The 22,646-nt window shown below is 37.5% G+C and overlaps 1 protein-coding gene across 2 annotated transcripts in view; it reads left to right on the top strand.

Annotated features, from left to right (window-relative positions):
• Msantd2 (Myb/SANT-like DNA-binding domain containing 2) overlaps positions 1-21,787 on the top strand; it is a 29,877-nt gene extending 8,090 nt beyond the window's left edge. Inside the window, exons 2-4 of one of the 2 annotated variants that reach the window (XM_013009794.1) lie at positions 14,139-14,394; positions 16,146-16,206; positions 20,268-21,787. In XM_013009794.1, the coding sequence (XP_012865248.1) occupies positions 14,139-14,394; positions 16,146-16,206; positions 20,268-21,120 (1,170 nt within the window). In that variant the 3' untranslated portion in view covers positions 21,121-21,787. The remainder of the gene's footprint in view (positions 1-14,138; positions 14,395-16,145; positions 16,207-20,267) is intronic. The other variant, XM_013009795.1, reaches the window with a different exon arrangement.
• The last annotated feature ends 859 nt before the right edge of the window (positions 21,788-22,646 follow it).

Raw genomic sequence — 22,646 nt, forward strand, 5'->3', positions numbered from 1 at the left:
GAGATAAGAGTCTCACGGACTTTCCTGCCTGGGCTGGCTTTGAACTGTGATCCTCAGATCTCAGCCTCCTGAGTAGCTAGGATTACAGGCTTGAGCCACTGGCTGATGCCCAGCTTCAATTCCCTTTTATCAGACTCAACTAACAGATTTATCGCAGGGTTTCTTTAAATAAGGTCTGAAATTGTTCATCAGTTTTCATTGTTCACCAACAAATATTTAGGTGCCTGTTGTAGGAATGCTAGAAATATAGCAGTTACCTTCCCAGTGTCTGCCTTTCAGTAAAGGAGCTAAATCATTGGAGAACCAATGCCACCATTGTGATCAAGGTCTAATGTGTCATGTTAGTATTGACATAATGTTCCTGCTGAAGTTAACTTGTGGGACTTCAGGAGTACACATCATTCCCGTCTAGCAGGGTGATCCTAAAGCTGATTTTACTGGTCAGAAGGCAGTTAGGTAGGTGATGCAACTGATATGGAGCTTAGAGATAGCATAATGAGAATAGTGAAAACTATAGTAAGATATGTTTAGATAAGAATCCCAACTAGACACAGCTACATAGTAGAATTGATCTAAAAAATTTTAATGATCAGCAGCTTATTTGAAAAACAAGTTGCTGTGGTGCATAAACCTATGGTGAAGGTTTAATTTAGGAAGGATGGTTTGGTGTCATGATAAAGAACTTTTTAGGGCTAGAGGTATGGCACTTAGGTGGTAGAGGTCTGCCTAGCAAGAGCAAGGCGCTGAGTTCAAACTTCAGTACCTCCAAAGGGGATGGGGTGAGGGGAGGGGGGGAAAGAACCATGTAAAAGGTTGAAGCTGATAGTTTTGGGATAACATCATAGTGGACATAATAATTCTGGAGACTACTTGGATGAATAAGTGTTTTTATAGTGTTGAACCATGGTTGTGCAAATATCAATGATATTTCACATTACTTAATTTGTATACTTGAATGAAAACCCAAAGTGCTGCATCTTTTTTTTTTTTAAACTACAACCTGCAAGTAGAGGAAATTCTATCTTTTCTTTTTCTCTTCTTTTTTTTCTTTCTTTCTTCGTGGTATTAAACTCAGGGCCTCACACCTGCTAGATTGGCATTCTACCACTTGAGCCACATTTCTACCCCTGCTTTTTGCTGAGTGTCTCGAAGATGGAATCTGGTGAACTTTTCTGCCTAGCCTGGCCTTGAACTATAATAATCCTCCAGATCCCAGTCTCCTGAGTAGTTAAGATTACAGGCAGCGGCCACTGGCACTCATCCTCCTCTTTTTTCTTAATATGACCTGAAGGTAAGAACTGAAATTCAGAACTAAGATTTCAGATGTTCATTATACTCTTAATTTTAGGTTTTCTATCCCCCCACCTATGAAAAGTTATGTTTCTTTCCCTCAATGAAAAGAAATGTTTAAAAAAATTAAATGGGGAATTAAATTCGTGAGTTGAAGAAGCAACAGAAAAATACCATAAAGTGCTTCAGAGTTGCACTGATTGTTAGGAATGTAGTGACAATTAATCTTTATTTTATTTTTGTAATGGACTTTATGCACTGTGTTCAGTTCTGCCTGCTTTTTACTCTTGTAGAAATTTCAATATTTGAAATGAATGTTTAATGAATCTGAACACCTATGTTTCAAATTATTTGGAGTTTATAATCTGTCAGTTCTTTCTTCTAAATATTAATTGGATGATATCAGTATTTGGAAAAAGACATGTATTTAAATCAATATAATTGTCCCTATTTGTAGTTGAAACAGTCCTTTAGAGCCAATGGAAATAGTCCCCCCGCCCCCACCACTCACTAATCCAGTGAGTATTACCTTTTCGCTTAATAGGATATCCTTAGTAAAATACAAACCCATGTTTATCCTCAGGTATTTTAGAAACAGCAGCTATCATATTATTTTTATATGTACATACTTGGCTGTATTAACATTATGTATTTTGAGTTGCCAAATACTACTACATTCAATATAAATTAATACAAAAAAAAGAAGTTATTTACTTAGATGTGTTTTTAGTCACACTTGTGTCAGCCTATCTAAGACTGTTTCGTTATAGTGTCCTGGACTTTTGAAACAAAGTATTATTTTTCTATTATCTTCAGATTACTTTATCTGAATAAATCAATTATGTTTGTAGTTGAAATAAACAAACCTAGAGTAAAAGTTTATATCTATGAAAACTGCTTTTAATGTTTAATTTTATAAATGTTTTTCTATAACTAGAAAGATCTGGCTTATGATTTAGGAAGAATAGTTAAGATTTTTAGGGGGTATTAGTTGTACACGGGGAGGTTTCATTGTGACATTTTCATACGTATATACAATGTACCCTGATCAAACTCAGCCCCTTCATCTTTCTTTCTCATCCTCCTCTCGCCTTCTTAAAACAATTTCATCCCCCACAACCAACAACAACAAAACGTACACACACAAAACCAATTCCATCAGGTGTCCTTGTTCTGTTCTCATACACGTATGTAAGGTACTTTGACCATATTTATCCTCATTTTGATTCTCTGTTGGCCCCTCTTCCCCCATTACTAGTACCTGTACCCCCAGAGTAGTCTTATTTCACTTTCCTGTGACTCATTCTTCTTAAGGAATTTTCATTCACTCATTTATTCATAAAAAAATGAGCCCCTTCCATTGGTAGGTATTGCTTTAGATATTGATTAGTGAACAAAGCTGATTGAAGTTCAAAGAGCTTATGATAGAAAACAATATTTAAAATGCAAACTTTAAGGGCGATGAGAAGGTGGCTCAATGGTAGAGTGCTTGCCTTGCATGCATGAAACCCTGGATTCTATTCTTCAGTACCACATAAATAGAAAAAGCCAGAAGTGGTCCTGTGGGTCAAGTGGTAGAGTGCTAGCCTGCAGCTGAAGAGCTCAGGGACAGCACCCAGGCCCAGAGTTCAAGCCCCATGTCTGACCAAAAATACAAAACAAGCTTTAAAATGCAAATTTTAGAACATTTAGCACAGAACAAAAACTCCAAATATAATATACTAAGTTAAAGCCTTAATTAGCCTTACAGAATTTGCACTCTGTACTTTGATTTTGTATACAAAATACAAGTTGATTTGTTTTAGCTTTCTTAAGAATGATTTTCATGATTTCATATTACTAGTTCACATGATAAATATCCAGCTGTCATTGAGGTTTGCACAACTAAACAGCAAAGTGTTCCATTGTTTGGAAAATCAAGGAGTTACTTTGTATTGTAAACATCTTTAATTGTTTGAAAGAGTTGCTTAGCCAGAATTGCAATTACTGGTATCTGTAGTAAGTAAAATCTGTAATGAACTGTTTTAAGTAGGATTTTTGTCTAATTTTTCTCACTGAAGATCTTTTAGAGCTCTGTTGATGCTTGTGCAAGATTTCAAGTCAATGTTTGAGGCAGCTATAGTGATAGCATAAACAAAGGTAATTATGATTAGCTAACTTGGGGTTCATAGCCATGTTACCTGCCCTATCATTTCTGCCCTCAGCAAGTGAGACCATGATGACCTGGTCAGCAGAGCACAAAGGTCAGTTGTAAAACCACAAGGTTTACAGTTAAGATTCCTTTGAATATGCTATTCCCACCATGCACCTTTGTTCCTAGTGTTTTTTTTTTTCATTTGACCTAACATTTATTTAAAATATAAGGCCTTTTGATCATCATACAATGTTACTTTATCATTATAACTTATTATAATGATAATTAACAGTTATTACATGCAAGCAATTAGGCAAACTTTTAAATGTTCTGCTTATATTTTCTCATTAAATGCGTACAACAAATTATAACAGAAGTATTAGGGGAGATTGTTTGGTTTAGTTCGGTTATTTGAGATGGAATCTCCTTATGTAGCCCAGACCAACCAGCCTGAAATTTGTGATTGTGTTGCCTCAGCCTCTCAAGTGGTGGGATTGTAGATGCTTTACCACATGTCTGGCAGAAGTATTGTCACTAATTACTTCCTGGACAGATAAATTAAGGTGCAGAGATTAATTTGTCTAATGTCACAGAGTCAGCAGGTGGTAGCGCTAGACTAGTAGTCTCGCTCCAGACTCCATGTAAATAACCACTTGACTGGTTATAATGCCTCCTTGTGAGTCATCAGCCTCCTGTTACTAATTTTGACAAATGGGAGTAATGTTTTTGGCAACAGTATGATGGTAAACACGCATACTACCAAAATCATATAGAAACACCCAGATGGATCCCATTATGTGTTTGTATATGTGTGTGTGTGTGTGTGTGTATATATATACACACACATAGATCTTGTTGAAACAAAAATACAAATGTTTTAATTTCTTACTGAGAATAATGGTTTCCTAAGATTTTATAATTGCAAAGGGAAGTTAGAATTATAGAAGAAAATTTACAAAGTAGAATTACCTTTGTATAGTTAGTTTGTTTGCTGTTTGTTTTGAGACAGAGTTTTGCAATGTAATGTAGCCCAGGCAAGCATCGAACTCAATCCTGCTGCCTCTGCCTCCAGGATTACAGGCGTGCACCATCACACCTGGCTTTGGAATGACTTTTTGCCTGTTGAAGGAGGTAAGTATGAGACTTACCAAAGGAGGCTATAGAAATGTGTACATTCCTTTCTGCCTGCCATTGTTTGAGTACTTGTTTTAGAGATAAATGATGGAAATGAAATAGACTGTTTTGTAGTATATACAAAGCTTGGTCTACATAAGGATGTTTTGGTCCACAGTGGAAGCATATACAAAAGTGAGTCCCCCAAGATTATAATGGAACTGATGATTTCCTGTTCGCTAGTCACAGCATCATAGCCATCCTAATGTCCTTCAGCAAAGCATTGCTCAACATTTGTGGTGATACATGAACAAACGTGCTCTGCTGCCAGACACTGAAAATACAGCACATGTAAAAAATAGGAGAATGGATGAATGAGTTACTGGTTTAAGTATTTACCATACTTTTGATCATGTTAGATAGAGTATGTTAGTGTTTATTTAAAAATGTGTGCTGTAACACAGCAAGCCATGTGACACTGGCAGAGCTGTTTTTTACATCTTGTGTTTTATTGTCTCTTGATTTTATCAAGAGGCCACTTGGAATGGTTTATCCCATTACTAATTGGGTTTGTATAAGGATACTATGATTTTGGCCCAATAACAAAGTTGCCTAACTAAGATTCTGTCCTAGCTGTTAGGTGATGGCACACCCTGTAATATAAACAAAAAATGTTACCTACATATTGAGAGAGCTAAAAATAGAATTAGAAAATAAATCAGAGTGTACAGGGTGTATAGTAGTAACTCAGGTAAATATCTTTAGTTACTTACTAAAATAACTGAACTTTAAAGCAGCTATGATAGGTAAATGCAATGTCTTCTGAAGAAAAGCATACTAGATCCTTGTTTTAAAATCTAAGATAAATTTACACTAAAATGAACTTACAATAAGTGAATTTAGTACTAAAGTGCTCTTGCCTTTCAGTCTTAGTTTCTGATCTGTACGACAGTAGTGCATCATTTATCTCTCCATGTATATGTGATGTGCTACCCAGATCCCTTCTTGGGACAGACACTAGTACCCACAGCTGCCTGCAGCACTGACTGCTGATGGTTTCTGGTCAGATTCCTCCCAGGAGTTTTCCTTGTTCAATATGAGGCCCAGTTTCTGGTCTTGACTGTCAGTGATGAAATACAAAAGTCAAGCCTCAGTTTAGGAGGCTTGTCTCAGTTTAGGACAGCTTCTGAAGGGGCACTTAAGCCCTATTCCTCACTTTTGGATTAGGCCCCTGTTCACAAAAATGTCCTATATCAGTTCTTTCCTTTGTTCAGCCCTGTGTCTCAGTTTCAAATGTGGTTCCTAAGAGCCACCTGGGGGTAAAAAAAACCCTACACACACTGTCCAAGTTTGTTTCCTGTGATGTTTTACCATTGTAAGGAAAAGGAGTGATAAAGGTAGACTGCATAACTCAGACCTCAGCACACTGAGAGTACTCAGGAAATAGTTTATTTTATCACGATTTAATGAACCACATAAGCAAAAGGTTTGATTTTTAGTTTGTTTTTATTTTTAAGTACTATGGGGCTTGAACTACAAAATTAAGATAATCATATGGTCAGTTTGTGAAGAAATAAAGCAGCCTGCCATTTCAAGGGAGTAAATCTGCTCTGAGCAATTTCTTTTTTTTGGGGGGGGCAAATTAGGGCATAGACATTGTCCCTGGGCTTTTTTGCTCAAGGCTGGCCTATCACTTGCGGCACAGCTCTGCTTTGGGCTGTTTGGTGTTTAATTGGAGGTACGAGTCTTGGGGACTTTGCTACCCCAGCTGATATCAAACCATGATTTTTAAGATCTCAGCCTCTTTGAGTAGCTGGGATTATAGGCTTGTTACTGGTACCTGGCTTCAGTTTCCTTTTTAAGCAGTAGTCTATTGATAGAAAGTCACCTTGTATTTGGCAAGCAGTACAAAGCTGTGCTTGCATATACAGTGTACATATTAGGGGCAGTTCAACTTTCATTTTTATACTTGGTTATCTGTGGAACAATTAGTTCATGATGAAAGTTGTATGGAGACTTTTAGAAAGGATTAGTTTTCCTGTTAGGCTGGAAATCTTTTAGTCTGTTTAACTAATTATCTTGATGGTATTTTTAGGTATCCGTGTACTAAAAAGTTAAAAACTTTTTAATGTTATCTGACTAACATTTGGAGTTAGTGCCCCAGGGTGTGAAGTTTTGAGAAAAAGGTGCTAACATACATAGCAACTTTAGAGATTGATGAAATAGGTCAGGATGCATTGTACTCATAGTGATATGGTGAATTAAAGCCCTTTTGTACAACTACTTAAAGATAATTATGATAAATTTAAAAAAGAAATAAAATCACCTGTAAGGCAAGTCAGTTCTTTACCAAGCTGGTTTTGGCCCTGTTTCAGGTGAGGAGAAGGTTCTTGACAAATGTTATCTGCCTGTCTTTGGTACTATAATTACCTATTGCTGTTTTTTCCCTAGAATAAGTGTTAAGTATGCACTAATTTTTTATTTAACCTGTCTTGTTCTAAATAGGGAAGGCCCAGGTGCCTCATTATACAGCAGGTAGCATGTGAGCCCTTAGGACTCTATGTCTAGAAGGATTCTTGCATCCCAAAGAAGCTCCTGCACATAAACATGTGGCCTAGATGTGAGTCTTAGAGTGTTTTTACAACTTCAGGTAATTCTGTGAGTATCCATGTGCAGCATAAAAGTATAGAGCTAAAGGCTGTATGGTCACATGAATTTTGTTCATGAGCAGAGTTTATTTCTGTCAATATTGCCCTCCTTGGTGGCTTTTTTCTCTTTGTAATGTGAATAATGAGCAAGACCTTCAGCAGGTAGCATGAAGCAGCCTAGGACTTGATATTCATTATTCACTGAGAACAAAAATTTCCTGAATTACATATACTATGCTAGAATCTTAACTTATGAAGATAGTCCTGACTAGTTATAAACAGAGTGAATCTTCATAGCTTGTTTATGAGTGAAGTGCAAGCTGACAGGAGTCAGTCTTGGAAAGTTTCCCACAAGACTGAACTTCCAGGCAGGTAGAGCTCTTTCTGATAGTCATTCTGTTTGTCCCTATTTAAGTCCAGAAAATAATTGAGTCTTTTCCTTTCTTGATTTTATTCTTGAACATTTTATTTATTTGTTTTGTTTGTAAGGCGTAAGAAATAAAATTGGGATAGGGCTGATTTCAGAGTTTCCTTTGGCATGTATTTGTCCCCTTTCTCCCTTGTTAAAAAACAATTTGCTTTGCTAGTTATACCTGTATTTACATTTTCTACCTTTTTTTTTAACTCTTGCATTTTTTAGAAGATACCAGAAGCCCTGTCTGTTTTGTACTTTTTTATAAAGCTAATCTGTTGTAGCTAAATAATGAATTTCTTTGATGCCTTTGCAAAGAAAAATTTGATTGCCTTGCCTTAAAATTAGTTTTTTTTATTTATTTAGTAAGTATATATTAAATCATTGTCATGTGACGAATCTAGTAGAATACTTTTTTAGGTAACATCGGTTCCTCGTTTGTTAAGCAAGGATTTTGGACTAGATGATCTTTAATGTTCGTTTCCATTGAAAACTTCTTTGGAGCCTGGTTTGCAGTTAGAGCCTCCACCTCCTGTAGAACCTTATACATCATTACAGGAAGTTTTCTGAAGAGACATTTGGCAAGAGTAGTGATATGGACAGGGGATGAAGGGTATCAGGAGCTACAGGGAAGTCATATGATTTAATGACAAATTTGAGACCCATTCTTAGTAATGAAGATATAGGTAACTATGATGGAAGTTGAGTGGAGTAATAGTTCAGTCTGTGACTTGGGTGAGTAGCCATTTCTATTCCTAAGACACTCGAGTCATCAAGTAGTGTTGAAATTGTAGGACGTGAGAATTTAGTCATGGGAACTTACAAAGTAGTTAGTCAGGAGTTATTTTCCTGTTCTTATTTTTGGGATATGTGGATTTTCTTGTTTTAAGTTGTTACCTTGAGTAACTTCTCTGACCTCTATATCGATAAATCAGACAATGGGTGATAACGTATTGCTACTTGGAAGAGGTAACCACCATAAGGTATGAATTTTAAAATATTGCTTAATTACCCTTTCACAAAAACGATTTTTTTTGCCTAACACGTGGAAAAACTGCTATATTTTTGTGAAGAGTAAAGAGCATTCCTACCTTTACTGATAGAAATCATTTCCTCATGAAACGGGAAAGCTAGATGTGGTTGTTCACACCTATAGTACTACCTGCTTGAGAGATTGACTTCGGAGAATATCTCCATCTCCAGAGTTTGGGGACATCCTGGACAATGTAGCAAGACCTGTCTCTTAAAAAAGAAAGAAGGAAGGAAGGGAGAGAAAGGAAATAAAGAGAGGACTTTGGCTAATTTATCCTTTAAGAAAAATATTGATGTGCTTTATCAAAATGAGTAGGATGCTGAGCAAACTAGTTAATTGTATGTAAACTGGTTGCGCCAATCTTTAGAATATCTTATAAAGCCTGTAGCAAATTAAGTGTATCTTATTTTAGGGTTTCTGACTCATAATATTACGTTCATTCACAGAAGATGAAGCTACATAATATAATGGCCTCCTCATTGAGTCGATGTACTCCTGAGTATAGCTAGGATTGCAGGCATGAATAACTGGTGCCCAGCTTTGGTTTTGTTGGTTTAAAAGGATTTAGATAATTGGCAAGTCTGTTTCAAATATCATTGTACAAGAAAACCTAATCAACTAGATAATAAGAGTTCTGCCAACCCCAGATGGTTTTCTTTAGGTGACTTTTTAAGTTACAACTCCATATCAAAAGATACGACTAGAAATTTATACTTTTATTTTAACATCTCTCTTAATGTGCATAGAATGTGTTAATTGATTAATTTCTGCTATTTAAGGTTATTTTTTCCTACTCATTGTACCAACATACAGCTAAGCAAAGACTCTGTCTTTCTTAAAGATGCTAAAATACTCGATATTGTTGTTGCTTCAATTAACTAACAGTGAATAGCAGTAGCTACGATGGTAGTAACCTTAGTTTAAAGGAAAAAAAAATTCATGAAGATGTTTGTTGCTTCAAAATACCCATCTGCCTACTCTGAGCTATTATTTTAAACATTTTTATAAAAAAAAATTAGCCACTGGAAATTCATCCCCAGTGTAATCTCCCTCTGTAGAGAATAATATGTGATTTTTTTTTTAAAAAAAGGCTTTGTTTGTAAGTGTTATCTCTAATGATTAGGGTGAAAAGAATTACAGATTTAACATGATTAGTTGGCAGAGGGTTAAGGTAAATAATGCAATTTGCTTCTAGTATGGCCAATTTGACAACTACACTTAAATCTGTTTCACTGCTGGTTTTTCTTATAACATTGTCTCCTGCTATTACAACTAAGCTGTCCTCCTGAAAATCCACTTTTTCATCTGACATCTCAGACTGATCAAGGCACTGTTTTCTAAATAGCACATTTGTGTAGCTTTTCCTTATTATATGCTCTGTCCCACTGACAGTCATTTCTGTTAGAACGGTGGTTTTGTCATGTGGTTATTTTATGATTGTATAAATGGAAAAATTTAGAGAAAATTTTAGAACCAGTAATATAATTGGTTGGCCTATGCTTTTTAAAAAAAAATGATTTGTTTAGTTCTTTTCTACATTCCCATACAGAGAAGAACTTAATTCTTCCTATTTCCTGGAAGACACTGAAGCTAAAGTAATCCTGATTTCACCTCAAAAGTAGCTTAGTAATGTCAGGAAGGGCTTTGATGAAACCACTGGCCCTGCTTATCAACCTTATTTTCCAAACCTTTCATTATTTTATTTGCCCTTTTCTGAACTCTGCAATTTCCCTCTCTTGTAGCTGGTTCGATGCCCAGAACTGAATGCTGTGCTCCAGCTGTGGCCTCACCGGTGCTGAATAGAGAGGAAGAGCCACCTCCATAGCTTACATGTGATTCCTCTGCTTATACAACCCAATACTGGATTTACTTACTTTGGCAAGATAGCTGCATTGTGCACTGTATTTAATGTTACGTGTACTGTAACCCTGGGTCTTTCTCTGCATTGCTGCCGTTAAACCCCCAATCCTGCCAATCTAAAACTCCTGCCTTTGTTTACCTACCCTCCTCCCCCATAGATCCTCCCATACATTCATCCACAATGAATGTCATCCTTTTATTCTTTCATTTCCTTTTACTCTAATCTTAAACTTTGGCAAACTTTCACTGCTTTATAAATTGTTGGTTGTCAGCCATCTTATTTTTCTCCTTATTCTGGTAGTGGAACATCATCTCTTTCTTTTCTTTTTGAAGTCATTAAACGCTTGATAGGGTGGATTTAGTAAGGATTTATCTGGTGTTTCTTCCAACTCAAATACCCAGAAAATTCTCTGGTTTGACCCATTGATGTAGTTGTTACTTATTCTTGAGTTTCTATTGAGATTTTCTTGACTTCTGGTCGCTCTTCCTGTGGCTTCATTCAAGATGGATTTTCTTACAGCTCTTCCTCCAGGGAAGAGACAAGAAGACAGTATCAGTTTATTGGAGGAAATTTCTACCAATACCTTTTAATTTCAAAAGTATAGTCTTTAATAATTTTAAGCAAATTCTTTCCCCTTGAGATCTTAACTTTGAGAAAACAAGTAGAGTTTAAGTTCCTATAATTTCCAAGATAAATGAAGGTAAAGGGAGAGGGAACAGTGTTGAACAGGACCTAATTTGAGGCTCTTGTTGGAATTGGTAGCTCTCTGGAATAGATGTGACCTTGTTTTTCCTAGATTCTGGAGCATTATTGTAATTTCAGCTTTAGAGTGGAGTTTTAAGTTAGTTTATTTATGACTGTTGACACAGACACCCACTCTTAAAATTACATGCTTTGGTTAATCATTTAAAATGTGGAATGTGTAACCTTTTCTGATTTACCATGGGTGGTAAGAGTTGGAAAGTCTCCATATGCCCTGTTTATTCATTTTGAAGTTCTAAAGTTTAACTGAATCCCAGTGTTTCTTATGATGGCAGACAAGTAATGTTTGAGGGGTGTTTGGTTGTTGTTTTGTTCTCTCTTAGTTGATATGTTCCATTTAAACATCTTCTCTTTGCATTTGCAGTCTTTATACAAATATTGGATTTGCAGTCTTTTACATGTATTCATTTGTATCTTGAGACAGTAAAATCAATTTGGAAATCATTTTAATGTAGCAGTAGACCAGATTACTCTCAAATTTACAAGTTACTGAAAACATCTTTCCTTCAGGCATCTGGTAGATATTTTACATATCAGCATATTGCACTATAAAAGTGTATTACAAAAGTACATTATAAGTAAGAAGTGGCAAGATCTGTTAGTCATTTCTAGTGAAATATAAGATATATCACCTGATTCTTACCTAACTATAATCATTAGATATGGCTAATTGTATTATTTATAGATAAATGCTCTGTTCGACTTATAGTCAGTAAGTTTGTTTAAGTCAATTATATAAGCCAAGTGAAATTTTGGGCTCAATTTGGTGGTATTAAGTAGAGTGAATTTCCTTTCCTGTTGTTTCCTAGTGTATATATTATCAAAAATTGATGGCTTTGCTTGTGCCTGTGTTACTTGCTAATAAAAGTGATACCTTTCTTCCAAAGACCATTAGTTTACTCCTTGACCTCTGAAATAACCCTCAGTGACAGCTGAATGGGTTCTTTTGTGTACTGATTGCTTTTCTCCAGGCAGCCACTAAGTAATGAGCAGAGCATGGTTTCCTTCTCCATTTATAGCTTTGGAAGGGCGAAAGGGACAGGGTTGGGACTCTCCATATATGGTCCTTGGAGAGTTGGAAAGAGTGGTTGGGGTGCTCTTGGAGGCAGAAAACTAGACATGATGAGATAAAAATAAATTGGCAGGGGATGTTTGCAATTGAAATTCCAATCCCTCTGAGGAGGGCAGAGGGTGCTGGGAAAGGGGCATATGTAGAAAGTCAGATCTGCTGCATTATTTGTCTCCTTCCATTTGAAGATTTGGCTATGACACATACTTCCAAAGTTCGTGTTTCTAGTTTGTTTTCTATAGCTTTGTCTTGCATGGTTGTGACTGTCCTTTATGCAAAGAAAGAAATGTTTTTAAGAAAAAGAGAGTGTATTTTTGGAAACCTCAGTTCTCTAAGACATCATTTGAGGCACCAGAAAAGACGTCAAGAAAGGGAAAATGGGACAGGTGCTTATGCAGGGGTAGGCTGGCTGGCTAAGGGCGGGCGGCTCTAATTATGTCTGAAGATGCTCTTTATGTATATTATCCTTTTATTATTCCTTTTGCTTGTCTGGATTTCTGGCCTCAAGGAACATATTTTTAAAGTATCTTGTCAGTTGTCCACTGTATTTAAAGAGACTATATTTGCACAGAAGTTCTATAAAAATTATCAGGAGTTATTTTAGTTTGGTGAGCGTAGGTACAATATCGGTTTTGGAATGTAATCTCACTTTTAGGAGAATTTTATAGTCTTAGTAATGCCTATGAATTAAGTCAGAGGTGACCTGGTTTTGTACTGTTGAGTTAGAAAGTATTTGGGAGCCCACCAAGGAAAAGGACTGTTGTCTTTGAAAAGAGTGAAAAAGCAGAGTGAAATCCAGCAAAGAGATGAGAAGGAGCAGAAAAGGCAGAGTCAGAGAAGGAATCGAGGCTGAATGTGGCTTAATTTTGAAGCTGGGGCTAAGTTCTTGTTTCGTTTTTTGAAATACATACAGTAGCATAAGATGTACTGTTAAACTCAGGAAACTGAGCTAATCATCAGAAATATCCATTAAAAATAATGACAAAATGGAAGGGTTGGACAAGATAATGAAGTGTTCCAGGTTTTGTCTATAGACTTATATAATGACATTTATTTGTTGTGTGTTATGTGGCAGAAAAAAGTCAAATAATTCCCCATCTTCTCCTCCCCCCCGGAAAAGAAACTGTTCTACTGGCTTTGATGCTTTTAGCTACCATTTTGAGTTGGGAGATTAGTGAATTGTCTGCAGGTATTAGTGTGTTGCTTCTTAACAGGGTCTGAGACTGGGATACCAATATGGCTTTGACTTCAGTTTTAAATTTTAGTAGAGTTAGTAAGGAATACAGACTATAGAAGTAATATGTTTTACTAGCTAATTTATGTAGGAAATTGTTTTTGCCCTGTATTTCTTCTTGGAATCAAGGGTATGGAAGGTATTCTTTACTTTGGGAAATTCTTCTTTCTGTCCTCCTTGCCTCGCTTTTTCCAAATTCTGGGCACATAGCAGCTCTCTCTTTTCTGTGGCAGGTGTGCATCCTATTGGCTGGCTGGTATTTCTTGTTTTTTCCCCCTCTTTATTCTTTTTAAGTGGGGGAGGGAGTATAAATTATATGTATGGGTACATGCAATAATGTTGTAATGTTTCTTGTTGTTTAATTGATAATAAATTGCAAAGTAATTGTTTGATAACATGTTTGAGTAAATGCTAAATTAGTTTTTTTTTTCTAATGTAATAATGAATTTGAAATCTAGCATTCTTGTAACAATGTGTCTATGTTTGTCTGTCTGTGTCTGTCTAATAGTAATTAATATCTGTGGTCCTTACCTGGAAGAGGAAGTACAGCTTTAAAGAATAACAAAAGACTTTGTGTCTTAGACCCTTCGCAGGTGTTACAGTCGGGTGAAAGAACATGGTGTTGGGAAAAGAAAGAGCAGTTACACATTTGAACAGTTGGAACAGGTGTTTGGTCAGGGAGGATGGGATGCTCAGCCCTGCCAGCCTGTACTTATTAACAGTAGTGGCTTGTACCAGGAGCTGGAGTCAGATGGCAGCACTATGGAGGACTATTCACAGGAGGACTGGGGAAACCACAGTCAGGATCTCCATGGCTATCCAACAGATCAGGAATTGGGTAAGAACATCAGTAGATAAGACATTGTGTGTGTGTTTGCTTGCTTGGTATGTGTCCTGGCATGTTCTATCTGATGATGTCTTCTGGTACTCCTTCCCCTGTCCACACAAGGATCACCAGTCTGTTTAGGACAGTATGAGTATCTTTGGTATAGCCTCAGACTGCCAGCTAGTACTTGAAGATTTGGAGACCATCTTCTTAAAAGCAGAATTGCCAGGCGCCAGTGGCTCCCAGCTGTAATCCTAGCTACTTAGGAGGTTGAGGTCTGAGGATCACAGTGCGAAGCCACCCATGCAGAAAAACCTGTAGGACTCTTATCTCCAATAAACTACTCAGAAAAAGCTGCAAGTGGCATCGTGGCTCAAGTGGTAGAATGCTAGCTTTGAGCACAGAGAGGTTCAGGGACAGCGCCCCAGCCTTGAGTTTAAGCCCCAGGAGGACTGGGGGTGGCGGGGGGAGATAAAGCAGAAGAATTAATTCTTAGTCAAGAAGGTTCAGTGACAGGTAGAATCCTACACAATTCTAAATACCCTGAAAGTAATATTGACTCTTGGCCCAACTACCATAAGTGAATCTTTCCATTCATTCCATCTGTGATTTGGAAAACAGCCCCTCTCAGACTTTAATCTGAACAGGAAATGAGATGAAGTCTTGGTTTATAATGAGAAGAGTTGATAGGTAGTCGGTGTCAGTGATCACACTCTACCATACTTCTAAGGGTTTCCACATGACTGAATACTGTGATGATTTATATACAGTGAATATGCTCAAATTGGAAAATGAAATTCCCTGTCATCAGGTCTCAGTTTGTGTGACACGATTAAGGTTCTTGTTTGCTAGTTTCTTTTTGCATTAAGTACTCCAATTCTTATTTTGATCATTTGGAAGTACTGATCCAGTTTCTGCTGCAATATTATATACTAAATAACCAGGTGTATAATGAGTGTTTACTTTAAAGTAAATATTCTTCCTCTTCAGTGAGGTACTCAGACAACCCCTAAAGAAGTATATGTAGATTGGTCATATATAGAATTGTTTCCCTTCCATAAGGTGCAAGTCTACAGGCTCTGTTTTCACAGACTTCCTGATGGTAGATAAATGCTAATTAAAAGGATAAACGATCAACTGATAATAAGTCTCTTACAAATATGGTTTTTAAATAGTCTCAAATATTGGAAGAAAGAGGCTATAAAACTGCAAGACTTGTAAGAGTTAAGGATTAGAAAAATATGAAGGACTTACCAAAATGATCACTACTTTTTAATTTCACAATAGCAATAAGGTCTACATTACGTTGTTATTCTACAACCTTGATTTTACCCTACAGAGTTAAGTCACCCAAACCTTTGGCAGCATGGAGGGGGAGGCAAAATATGCTGATCCTGATATGTGGGGTATAATTGTTCTGTTAAACCTACACAGAAAATCTAAGTAGAACAGAATTATTTCATTTTTGTTCCTTTAAAATCATGTCTGCAGTGAAATTAAGCTTTAAGCTCCCAGCCAGAAATCCCCTGATGACCTTGAAGAATTTTATACTTGTGGAGCTGGTTTCTGATCTTGCATACAAATGTATGCATCTCATTATATAAGAGTTATATTTATAAAACTAGCATTGGACAATGTTGGACACCAGAATTCAGGCCTAGTATTGCAAAGTATGGAATGTGCAGTAAATATAGCTGCTTATCTACATAAATGTTTGCCATCACTTAGGAAAATATAATCTGTTTCAATTGTTTGCTTTTCAGATGAAATACCTGTCACAAAAAGAACACTAAAAATAAAACAAGAGTCTTCTGAAGAAGCACAGTAAGTAAATGCTTCACCTTTGCATGACGTGGGTCTGCCTAAGTTTATTGGCATTGGGAGAATCGGTGGGTAGCTAGACATTAAAGTTCAGCTGTACCTCCTTCCATTAGTTTAAAATTTCCAGCAGGAACCTGAAATGGTGAGAATTTTACAAAGTGCAAAAAAGAAATAATAGGGGCTGGGATGTAGCTCAGTGGCAAAGCGCTTGCCTAGCAAGTGCAACGTCCTGGGTTCGATCCCCAGTACCAAAAAAGAAAAGACAAAAAAAAAAAAGAAATAATAGATGAAAATAGTGTAGATGGTGTTTACCTATATTTTAGTAGTTAAATTTGATCTTTAAATAAGATAAAAAGATGAGTCACAGAGACTTAAGCATATTTGGGAGTAGGTGAAATGATAAGAAAGCCACATAAATATATAAATTCCTTACAGTCTTAAAACTTGGAAATCAAAAAGTAAGAACTTATGTAACAATGAGATGTACAAGACACTATGTTGAAAATGAACTTACAACCTAGGGGAGGGAGGTCAGGAGGGAGGAGTTGGGGAGGTAGGGAGGGAAGGGATGGTAGGGAAAAACAAAGGAGAGCTCTATAGGAGGGCTGGGAAGGTGGCTCAGTGGTAGAGCGCTTGCCTTGCATGCCTGAGGCCCTGGGTTCTATTCCTCAGCACCACATAAGGAAAAAGAAAAAAGCCAGAAGTGGTGCTGTGGCTCAAGTGGTAGAGTGCTAGCCTTGAGCTGAAGAGCTGAGGGACAGCGCCCAGGCCCAGAGTTCAGGCCCCACGACCGGACCCAAAAAAACAGAAAACAAAACAAAACAAAAAACAATGCTCGATAGGAAATGTACTCATTACCTTACTCATGTAACTGTAACCCCTCTGTACAGTATCTTTGCAATGATATATATATTTTTAAAAAGTAAGAACTTAGATGACCTATTTCCTCATTTGGAAAAGAAAGTAGCTCCTGGAGGAAGGAGTGAAAAGTCCAGATATGGGACAAAATTGTTTTGTTCCCTCTAAGATTTAAACATTTTTTGGTTAGGCTTACAGTTGTTCTCAATAGGCAAGTTAGTTTCTGTTGAAATGTATTAATGAGAATATATTACACGTTAGTTAGACACAAGTGGGGATCTCCATTTTCCAACTGGTAATCTTGCAGCATTCTTAGCACCCACTTGTTCTTGTATGTTTCATTCCATGCATGTGATCTTGATATCTGAGAGAGAGGAGAAAAAAAAAAAGGAGGCAAGTTGAAAAAGACTGTGCTAGATAACAAGCAGTACCTCAGGGGCACAGAAGTAGGGTTTTGTTTTTTCTTTTTTTTTTTGCCAGTCCTGGGGCTTGAACTCAGGGCCTGGGCTCTGTCCCTGAGCTTTTTTTGCTCAAGGCGCCACAGCGCCATGCCCAGCCTTTTCTGTTTATGTGGAAGTGAGGATTGAACCCAGGACTTCATGCATGCTAAGTAAGCACTCTACCACTAAGCCACATTCCCAGCTCCAGAAGTTTTAATTCTGCAAATCACTACTACTACTATCACCCTTTTACCGGCAACTGTTTTCCTTTTCAAAATATCTCTTTGGAATTAAAAAATCCCCTATGTTACTTGATCCCATGTTTGAGAAGACGTAAGCATTCAAGGATTAGAAATTATTTCCCAAAATTGTAGTCATTTCTCCAACCCTCAAAAAAGAAAGCTTATGACAAAAATCAGTTATGTTTCAGGCCATTACTTGTGGAATTTAGTTAACTTTAAGACTATGACATCAAAGCATACCAAAGGAAAAGAAACATTACTATTTTTAAAAAGGAATTATTAGGGTGGGAGCTGGTGGCTCACACCTGTCCTAGCTACTTAGGAGGCTGAGATCTGAGTTTTGTGGTTCAAAGCCAGCCTGGGCAGGAAAGTCTGTGAGACTCTTCAATTTACCACCAGAAAACTGGAAGTGGTGCTGTGGCTCAAGTGGTAGAGTGCTAGCCTTGAGCTGAAGAACTTAGGGACAGCACCCAAGCAAGCCCCAGAGTTCAAGACCCGCAACCAACCAAAAAAACAAAACAAAACAAAAAAACCAAGGAGTTACTAGACCTGGGAGCAGTGTCTCACCACTGTAATCTAACTGCTCAGGAAGCAAAGACTTGGGAGGATTGCAGTTCAAGGTCAGCCTGGGTAAGAAGTTTGTAAGACTCCTATTTCAACAGAAAAAGCTAGGTGTGATGATGTGCACACCAGTCACCCAAGTATAAAAAGGAAGCATTTAGGAAAATCAGTCTAGGCCAGCCCAGGGAAAGAGCTAAACCTGTCTAAAAATTAAAGCAAAAAGGGTTAGAGGCATGGCTCAAGTGGTAGAGCTTCTGTGTAGCAAGTGTAAGGTCCTGAGTTCAAACCACCCCCCCCCCCACAAGAGCTACTGGCTTTCTCTTTCTCCTTTATATCACTTGAGACCTATAGAGGGGCTCCGCTGATCTAAGTGGATATAACTTTAACTTCACAGAGTTGATGTGAACAGTTTCAAACCACTTGAATTTTTTAAAAATTTTTTATTGTGAAAATACTATACAGAGGGATTACAATTAAATGGGCAAGGTAATAAATACATTTCTTATCAAGCATTGTTGCCTCCTCCTTTATTTCCCCTTCCCATCCCTTCCTATCTCCCCTCCCCCAATTTAAAAAATATTTTTTAATTATTTTTTTTTTTTTTTATTCATCTTTTTTTTTTTTTTTTTTTTTTTTTTTGGTGGCTGGAGCTGCAGAAACCAGGAAGTATAGTAGGCAGTCTTGGTGCTCCCTTACTTTGGGACTCTTATATGTCCCTTGAGCTCAGATTGGCTTCCAGCTCGCTTAGCAGGCCAGGAAACAGGCTCTAGAGAACTATCTAGTTTGTGCTGCCCCTTTTCTAGGTTTCATCTCAGGAAGAAGATTTTCTAAATAGCTTCCTGAGAGGTCATTTATTCCCCAGTGCAGTAGTTTCTTCAGAACTGTCACTATTGGTATCTGATTATTGCATTCCTGCTGTAGGGCTATGACTTCAGAACAGGACAAGGAAACGTGGCTATGAAAGTTTTCCTTTAAGGCATTGACCAGCATAAGTGACTGAGTGCTTTCATGGCTCCCGAGGAGAGGACTAGTTCCCTTGGAACACAGTGATTTCGTCTAGATGGCCACTCTTGGACACTTGAGGAGCTTCCAAGACAAACTAATAGGTAGAGGGTAAATCCAGGGCAGGCGTAGGCCCCAAGAAGCAGCTGATGACAAAATGTTAGCTCTTTGTCTTCTTACAGAGCAAGTCTGGGAGAATAACAGGGCAGACTAGATAGTACAGACTATAAGAGTAAAGCTTCCCCCCAAAATTCCCGAAGCTGTTTCCCTGAAGTTACAAGAATTTATTACAAAAGTCTGAAACCTCCTTGAAAGAATCTGTTAGCAAATTTTTCTTGCCTGTTTGATTGTGAGTGCACTTGTTGAGTGCTTTTGAATCTAAGGCCTCTAATTGAGAGACTATATTTGTTTATCTAGCAAACCAATCTTACAGTGTTAAAATTTTGCCATACTCGAGAAACTTATAAATGCTTATATATTTATATAAATTGCACAAATGTCAGTTTACAAATCATGAGTGACCTGTGCAACGAGAATCTCATGCATTTTTTATCTTATCAAAATCAAAATAAACTTTATAGTGTCTTGACAGAAAGTTTTCTAGAATAATATCAATTCATTGTCTTGAACGTGTGTGTGTGTGTGTGTGTGTGTGTGTGTGTGTGTGTGTGTGTGTGTGTGTGTGTGTGTGTGTGTGTGTGTGTGTGTGTGTGTGTGTGTGTGTGTGTGTGTGTGTGTGTTGCCAGTACTGGGGCTTGAACCCTTGGTTTTAGGGGGAAAAATATATAAGTAATGGAAAAATAAATTCCTAGGAACTCTGTAGGGGGTGTTCTTGGATTTAGGGTAAAATGGCTATTATATCAGACAGCCAGGTGAAAAACATTTTTATCATCACAGAAAGTTCTGTTGGATAGCACTGTTCTAGACACCGGAGGAATTTGACTGTTACTTTTCTTTTTAGGAAGCGAGACATTATGCAGAATATTGTACAAATTTTGGAATCAGTACAGTTGAAATGGGAACTGTTTCAGAGCTGGACAGACTTTTCAAGACTTCATCTTTCTAATAAACTGGCCATTTTTGGAATTGGTTATAATACCCGTTGGAAAGAGGATATCCGGTACCATTATGCTGAGATCAGCTCCCAGGTGCCCCTTGGCAAGCGCCTTCGGGAGTACTTCAACTCCGAGAAGCCTGAGGGACGGATCATTATGACTCGAGTACAAAAAATGAATTGGAAAAACGTTTACTACAAATTTTTAGAGATCACTATTAGTGAAGCTAGGTGCTTGGAGCTGCACATGGAGATTGACTGGATACCCATTGCCCACTCCAAACCAACTGGTGGGAATGTTGTTCAATATTTATTGCCAGGAGGGATTCCAAAAAGCCCAGGCCTTTATGCCATCGGCTATGAAGAATGTATTGAAAGGCCACTCACACCTCACTTGGAGCGACGCTCTTTAGACCCAGGAAAAGAAGGCCGGGTTGACCTGGAAAGCCTTTCAGCACAAGCCTCATTACAGGTGGAAATCGAGCCCACCCGAATTATCTATTGCTACCTCGGGATTGCTGAGGTCAGGACTCTTCAGCAATGCTTGTTTTTACATTTCCAAGCAAATACCAAAACCTTCAGCAAAGATTGGGTTGGTATTAATGGGTTTTTGTCTCAGAACTGTATTGTGGATCCTGGAGTTTCTCCCAAATCCATCTATATCAAATTTGTAGAAGTAGAGAGGGATTTTCTTTCCGCTGGCTCTTTAGTTGAGTGCCTGGAAAAAGCCATTGGATACCCCTTGAAATTTAACAATTGAATGTCATCCTTCATAAGGATGTGGGCTCATCCTTCCCTCTTCTACTTATTTCCCGGTATCCTGCCCACCCTCATCCAGATGCTGCCATCAGACTCTTCATGGACACTTTCTCCACGACTGGGCCAGTACAGCCTCTTAAGGAATCATAGTAGACTTGGGCAAAAAAACAGACCTCACCTAAAAAACGCTCATTTTGAGCAAGCAAGATAACCAGTGGACTTGCATGGTGGGTCAGTCATTTCTTTTTTAAAGATCAACAATTTTTAAATGGATTTTAGAGCCCTAATATAAACAAGTGTAGGTACATTCCATATTGGACAAAACTTATACTTTGAGTTTCATATGAAATTGAAAAATTGTATTTTTTTCACAATGTTTCATTTTTACACATCTCTATGTCTCTATATAAGTATTATTTACAACCCTGACTAAATAAGCAATAGATAATGGCAAGTTAAAACTTGAGTCACAGTAAATAAGACTTTTTCAGTATCACCTTTAGCTACAATTGTATATAATTTAGTTTCATTTTTTTCACCAACCAAGTGTTTTTGCTATTTCCAATCAGTGTTGCCTGCGAAGACCTTTGTTTCTGTGATGTACCAACTTTATGGTTGTGTTGCCATTTAAAATTTTTATATATTAAAAGTATTAAAGTAATTCCTGATCTCTTGGCATAGTTGAGCTTTCTGTAGCAGTGTGGCCACCCACCGTGGTGAAGGGCAGTGCTCTGCCTCTGTTGCTATGAATGAACAAAGCAAGATCACTCTGCACTCGCTCTGTATCCCACTGACCACGATCGCTGTTTCTTGTCTGAGTGCCAAAGATCTCTGAATATATCTCATTTGTGGTGGTGTTCGTTTTTTTTTGAGAAAAAGGATATTCCTTCTGATCTTGGGAACATAAATTTGTAAGAGACTTTCATTTCTCCCTAGTTTGTATACTCAGTACTCAGACAAATCACATGACAGGTACAGATAGAAGCTTGACGTCATCTTGCTGTGTTTAAAACAGGAATAAGGATCCAGTGGAAACATTAAGCACACACACACTTCCATTTGGAAGATAACTTGTGTTCAATTTTTTTTTTTTTTAGAAATTTCCAGCGAATTAGCCACCACTTTACTTGGAGGTTAGTGTTCTTGGCTAAGAATAGCTTACTATTATTACTGCTTAGAGCAGTGGCAAGATCACTTTGGTCTCGTGACAGGAACTTCTTAGGTTAATTAATTTAGTGCATTCCCAACACCTCTTAGGTGCTTTGTTTTAATTTACTCCAAGTCCAGGTAAAAGCTGTAATTCTACCAGTTTCAATATAGTATTAAAAATAATGTTTACATTGTTAAAAATGTTCTTTCCCCACAACCTGACTGATCTCAAATCAGTGATTTCAGATTCTGGTACCTTTTAGCTCTTTAATGCTTAGTTGAGTCTGGGCTTATGGAGCTGGCTTTTTTCTGATGTGAGTTACTAAAAATATGTGCTAGTTCTGGAAGAGTATAAATGCCCTATTTGTGGCTTGTAAG

The sequence above is a fragment of the Dipodomys ordii genome, unplaced genomic scaffold, assembly GCF_000151885.1.
Source record: "Dipodomys ordii isolate 6190 unplaced genomic scaffold, Dord_2.0 Scaffold10, whole genome shotgun sequence".
In the NCBI taxonomy this organism is placed as follows: Eukaryota; Metazoa; Chordata; class Mammalia; order Rodentia; family Heteromyidae; genus Dipodomys; species Dipodomys ordii.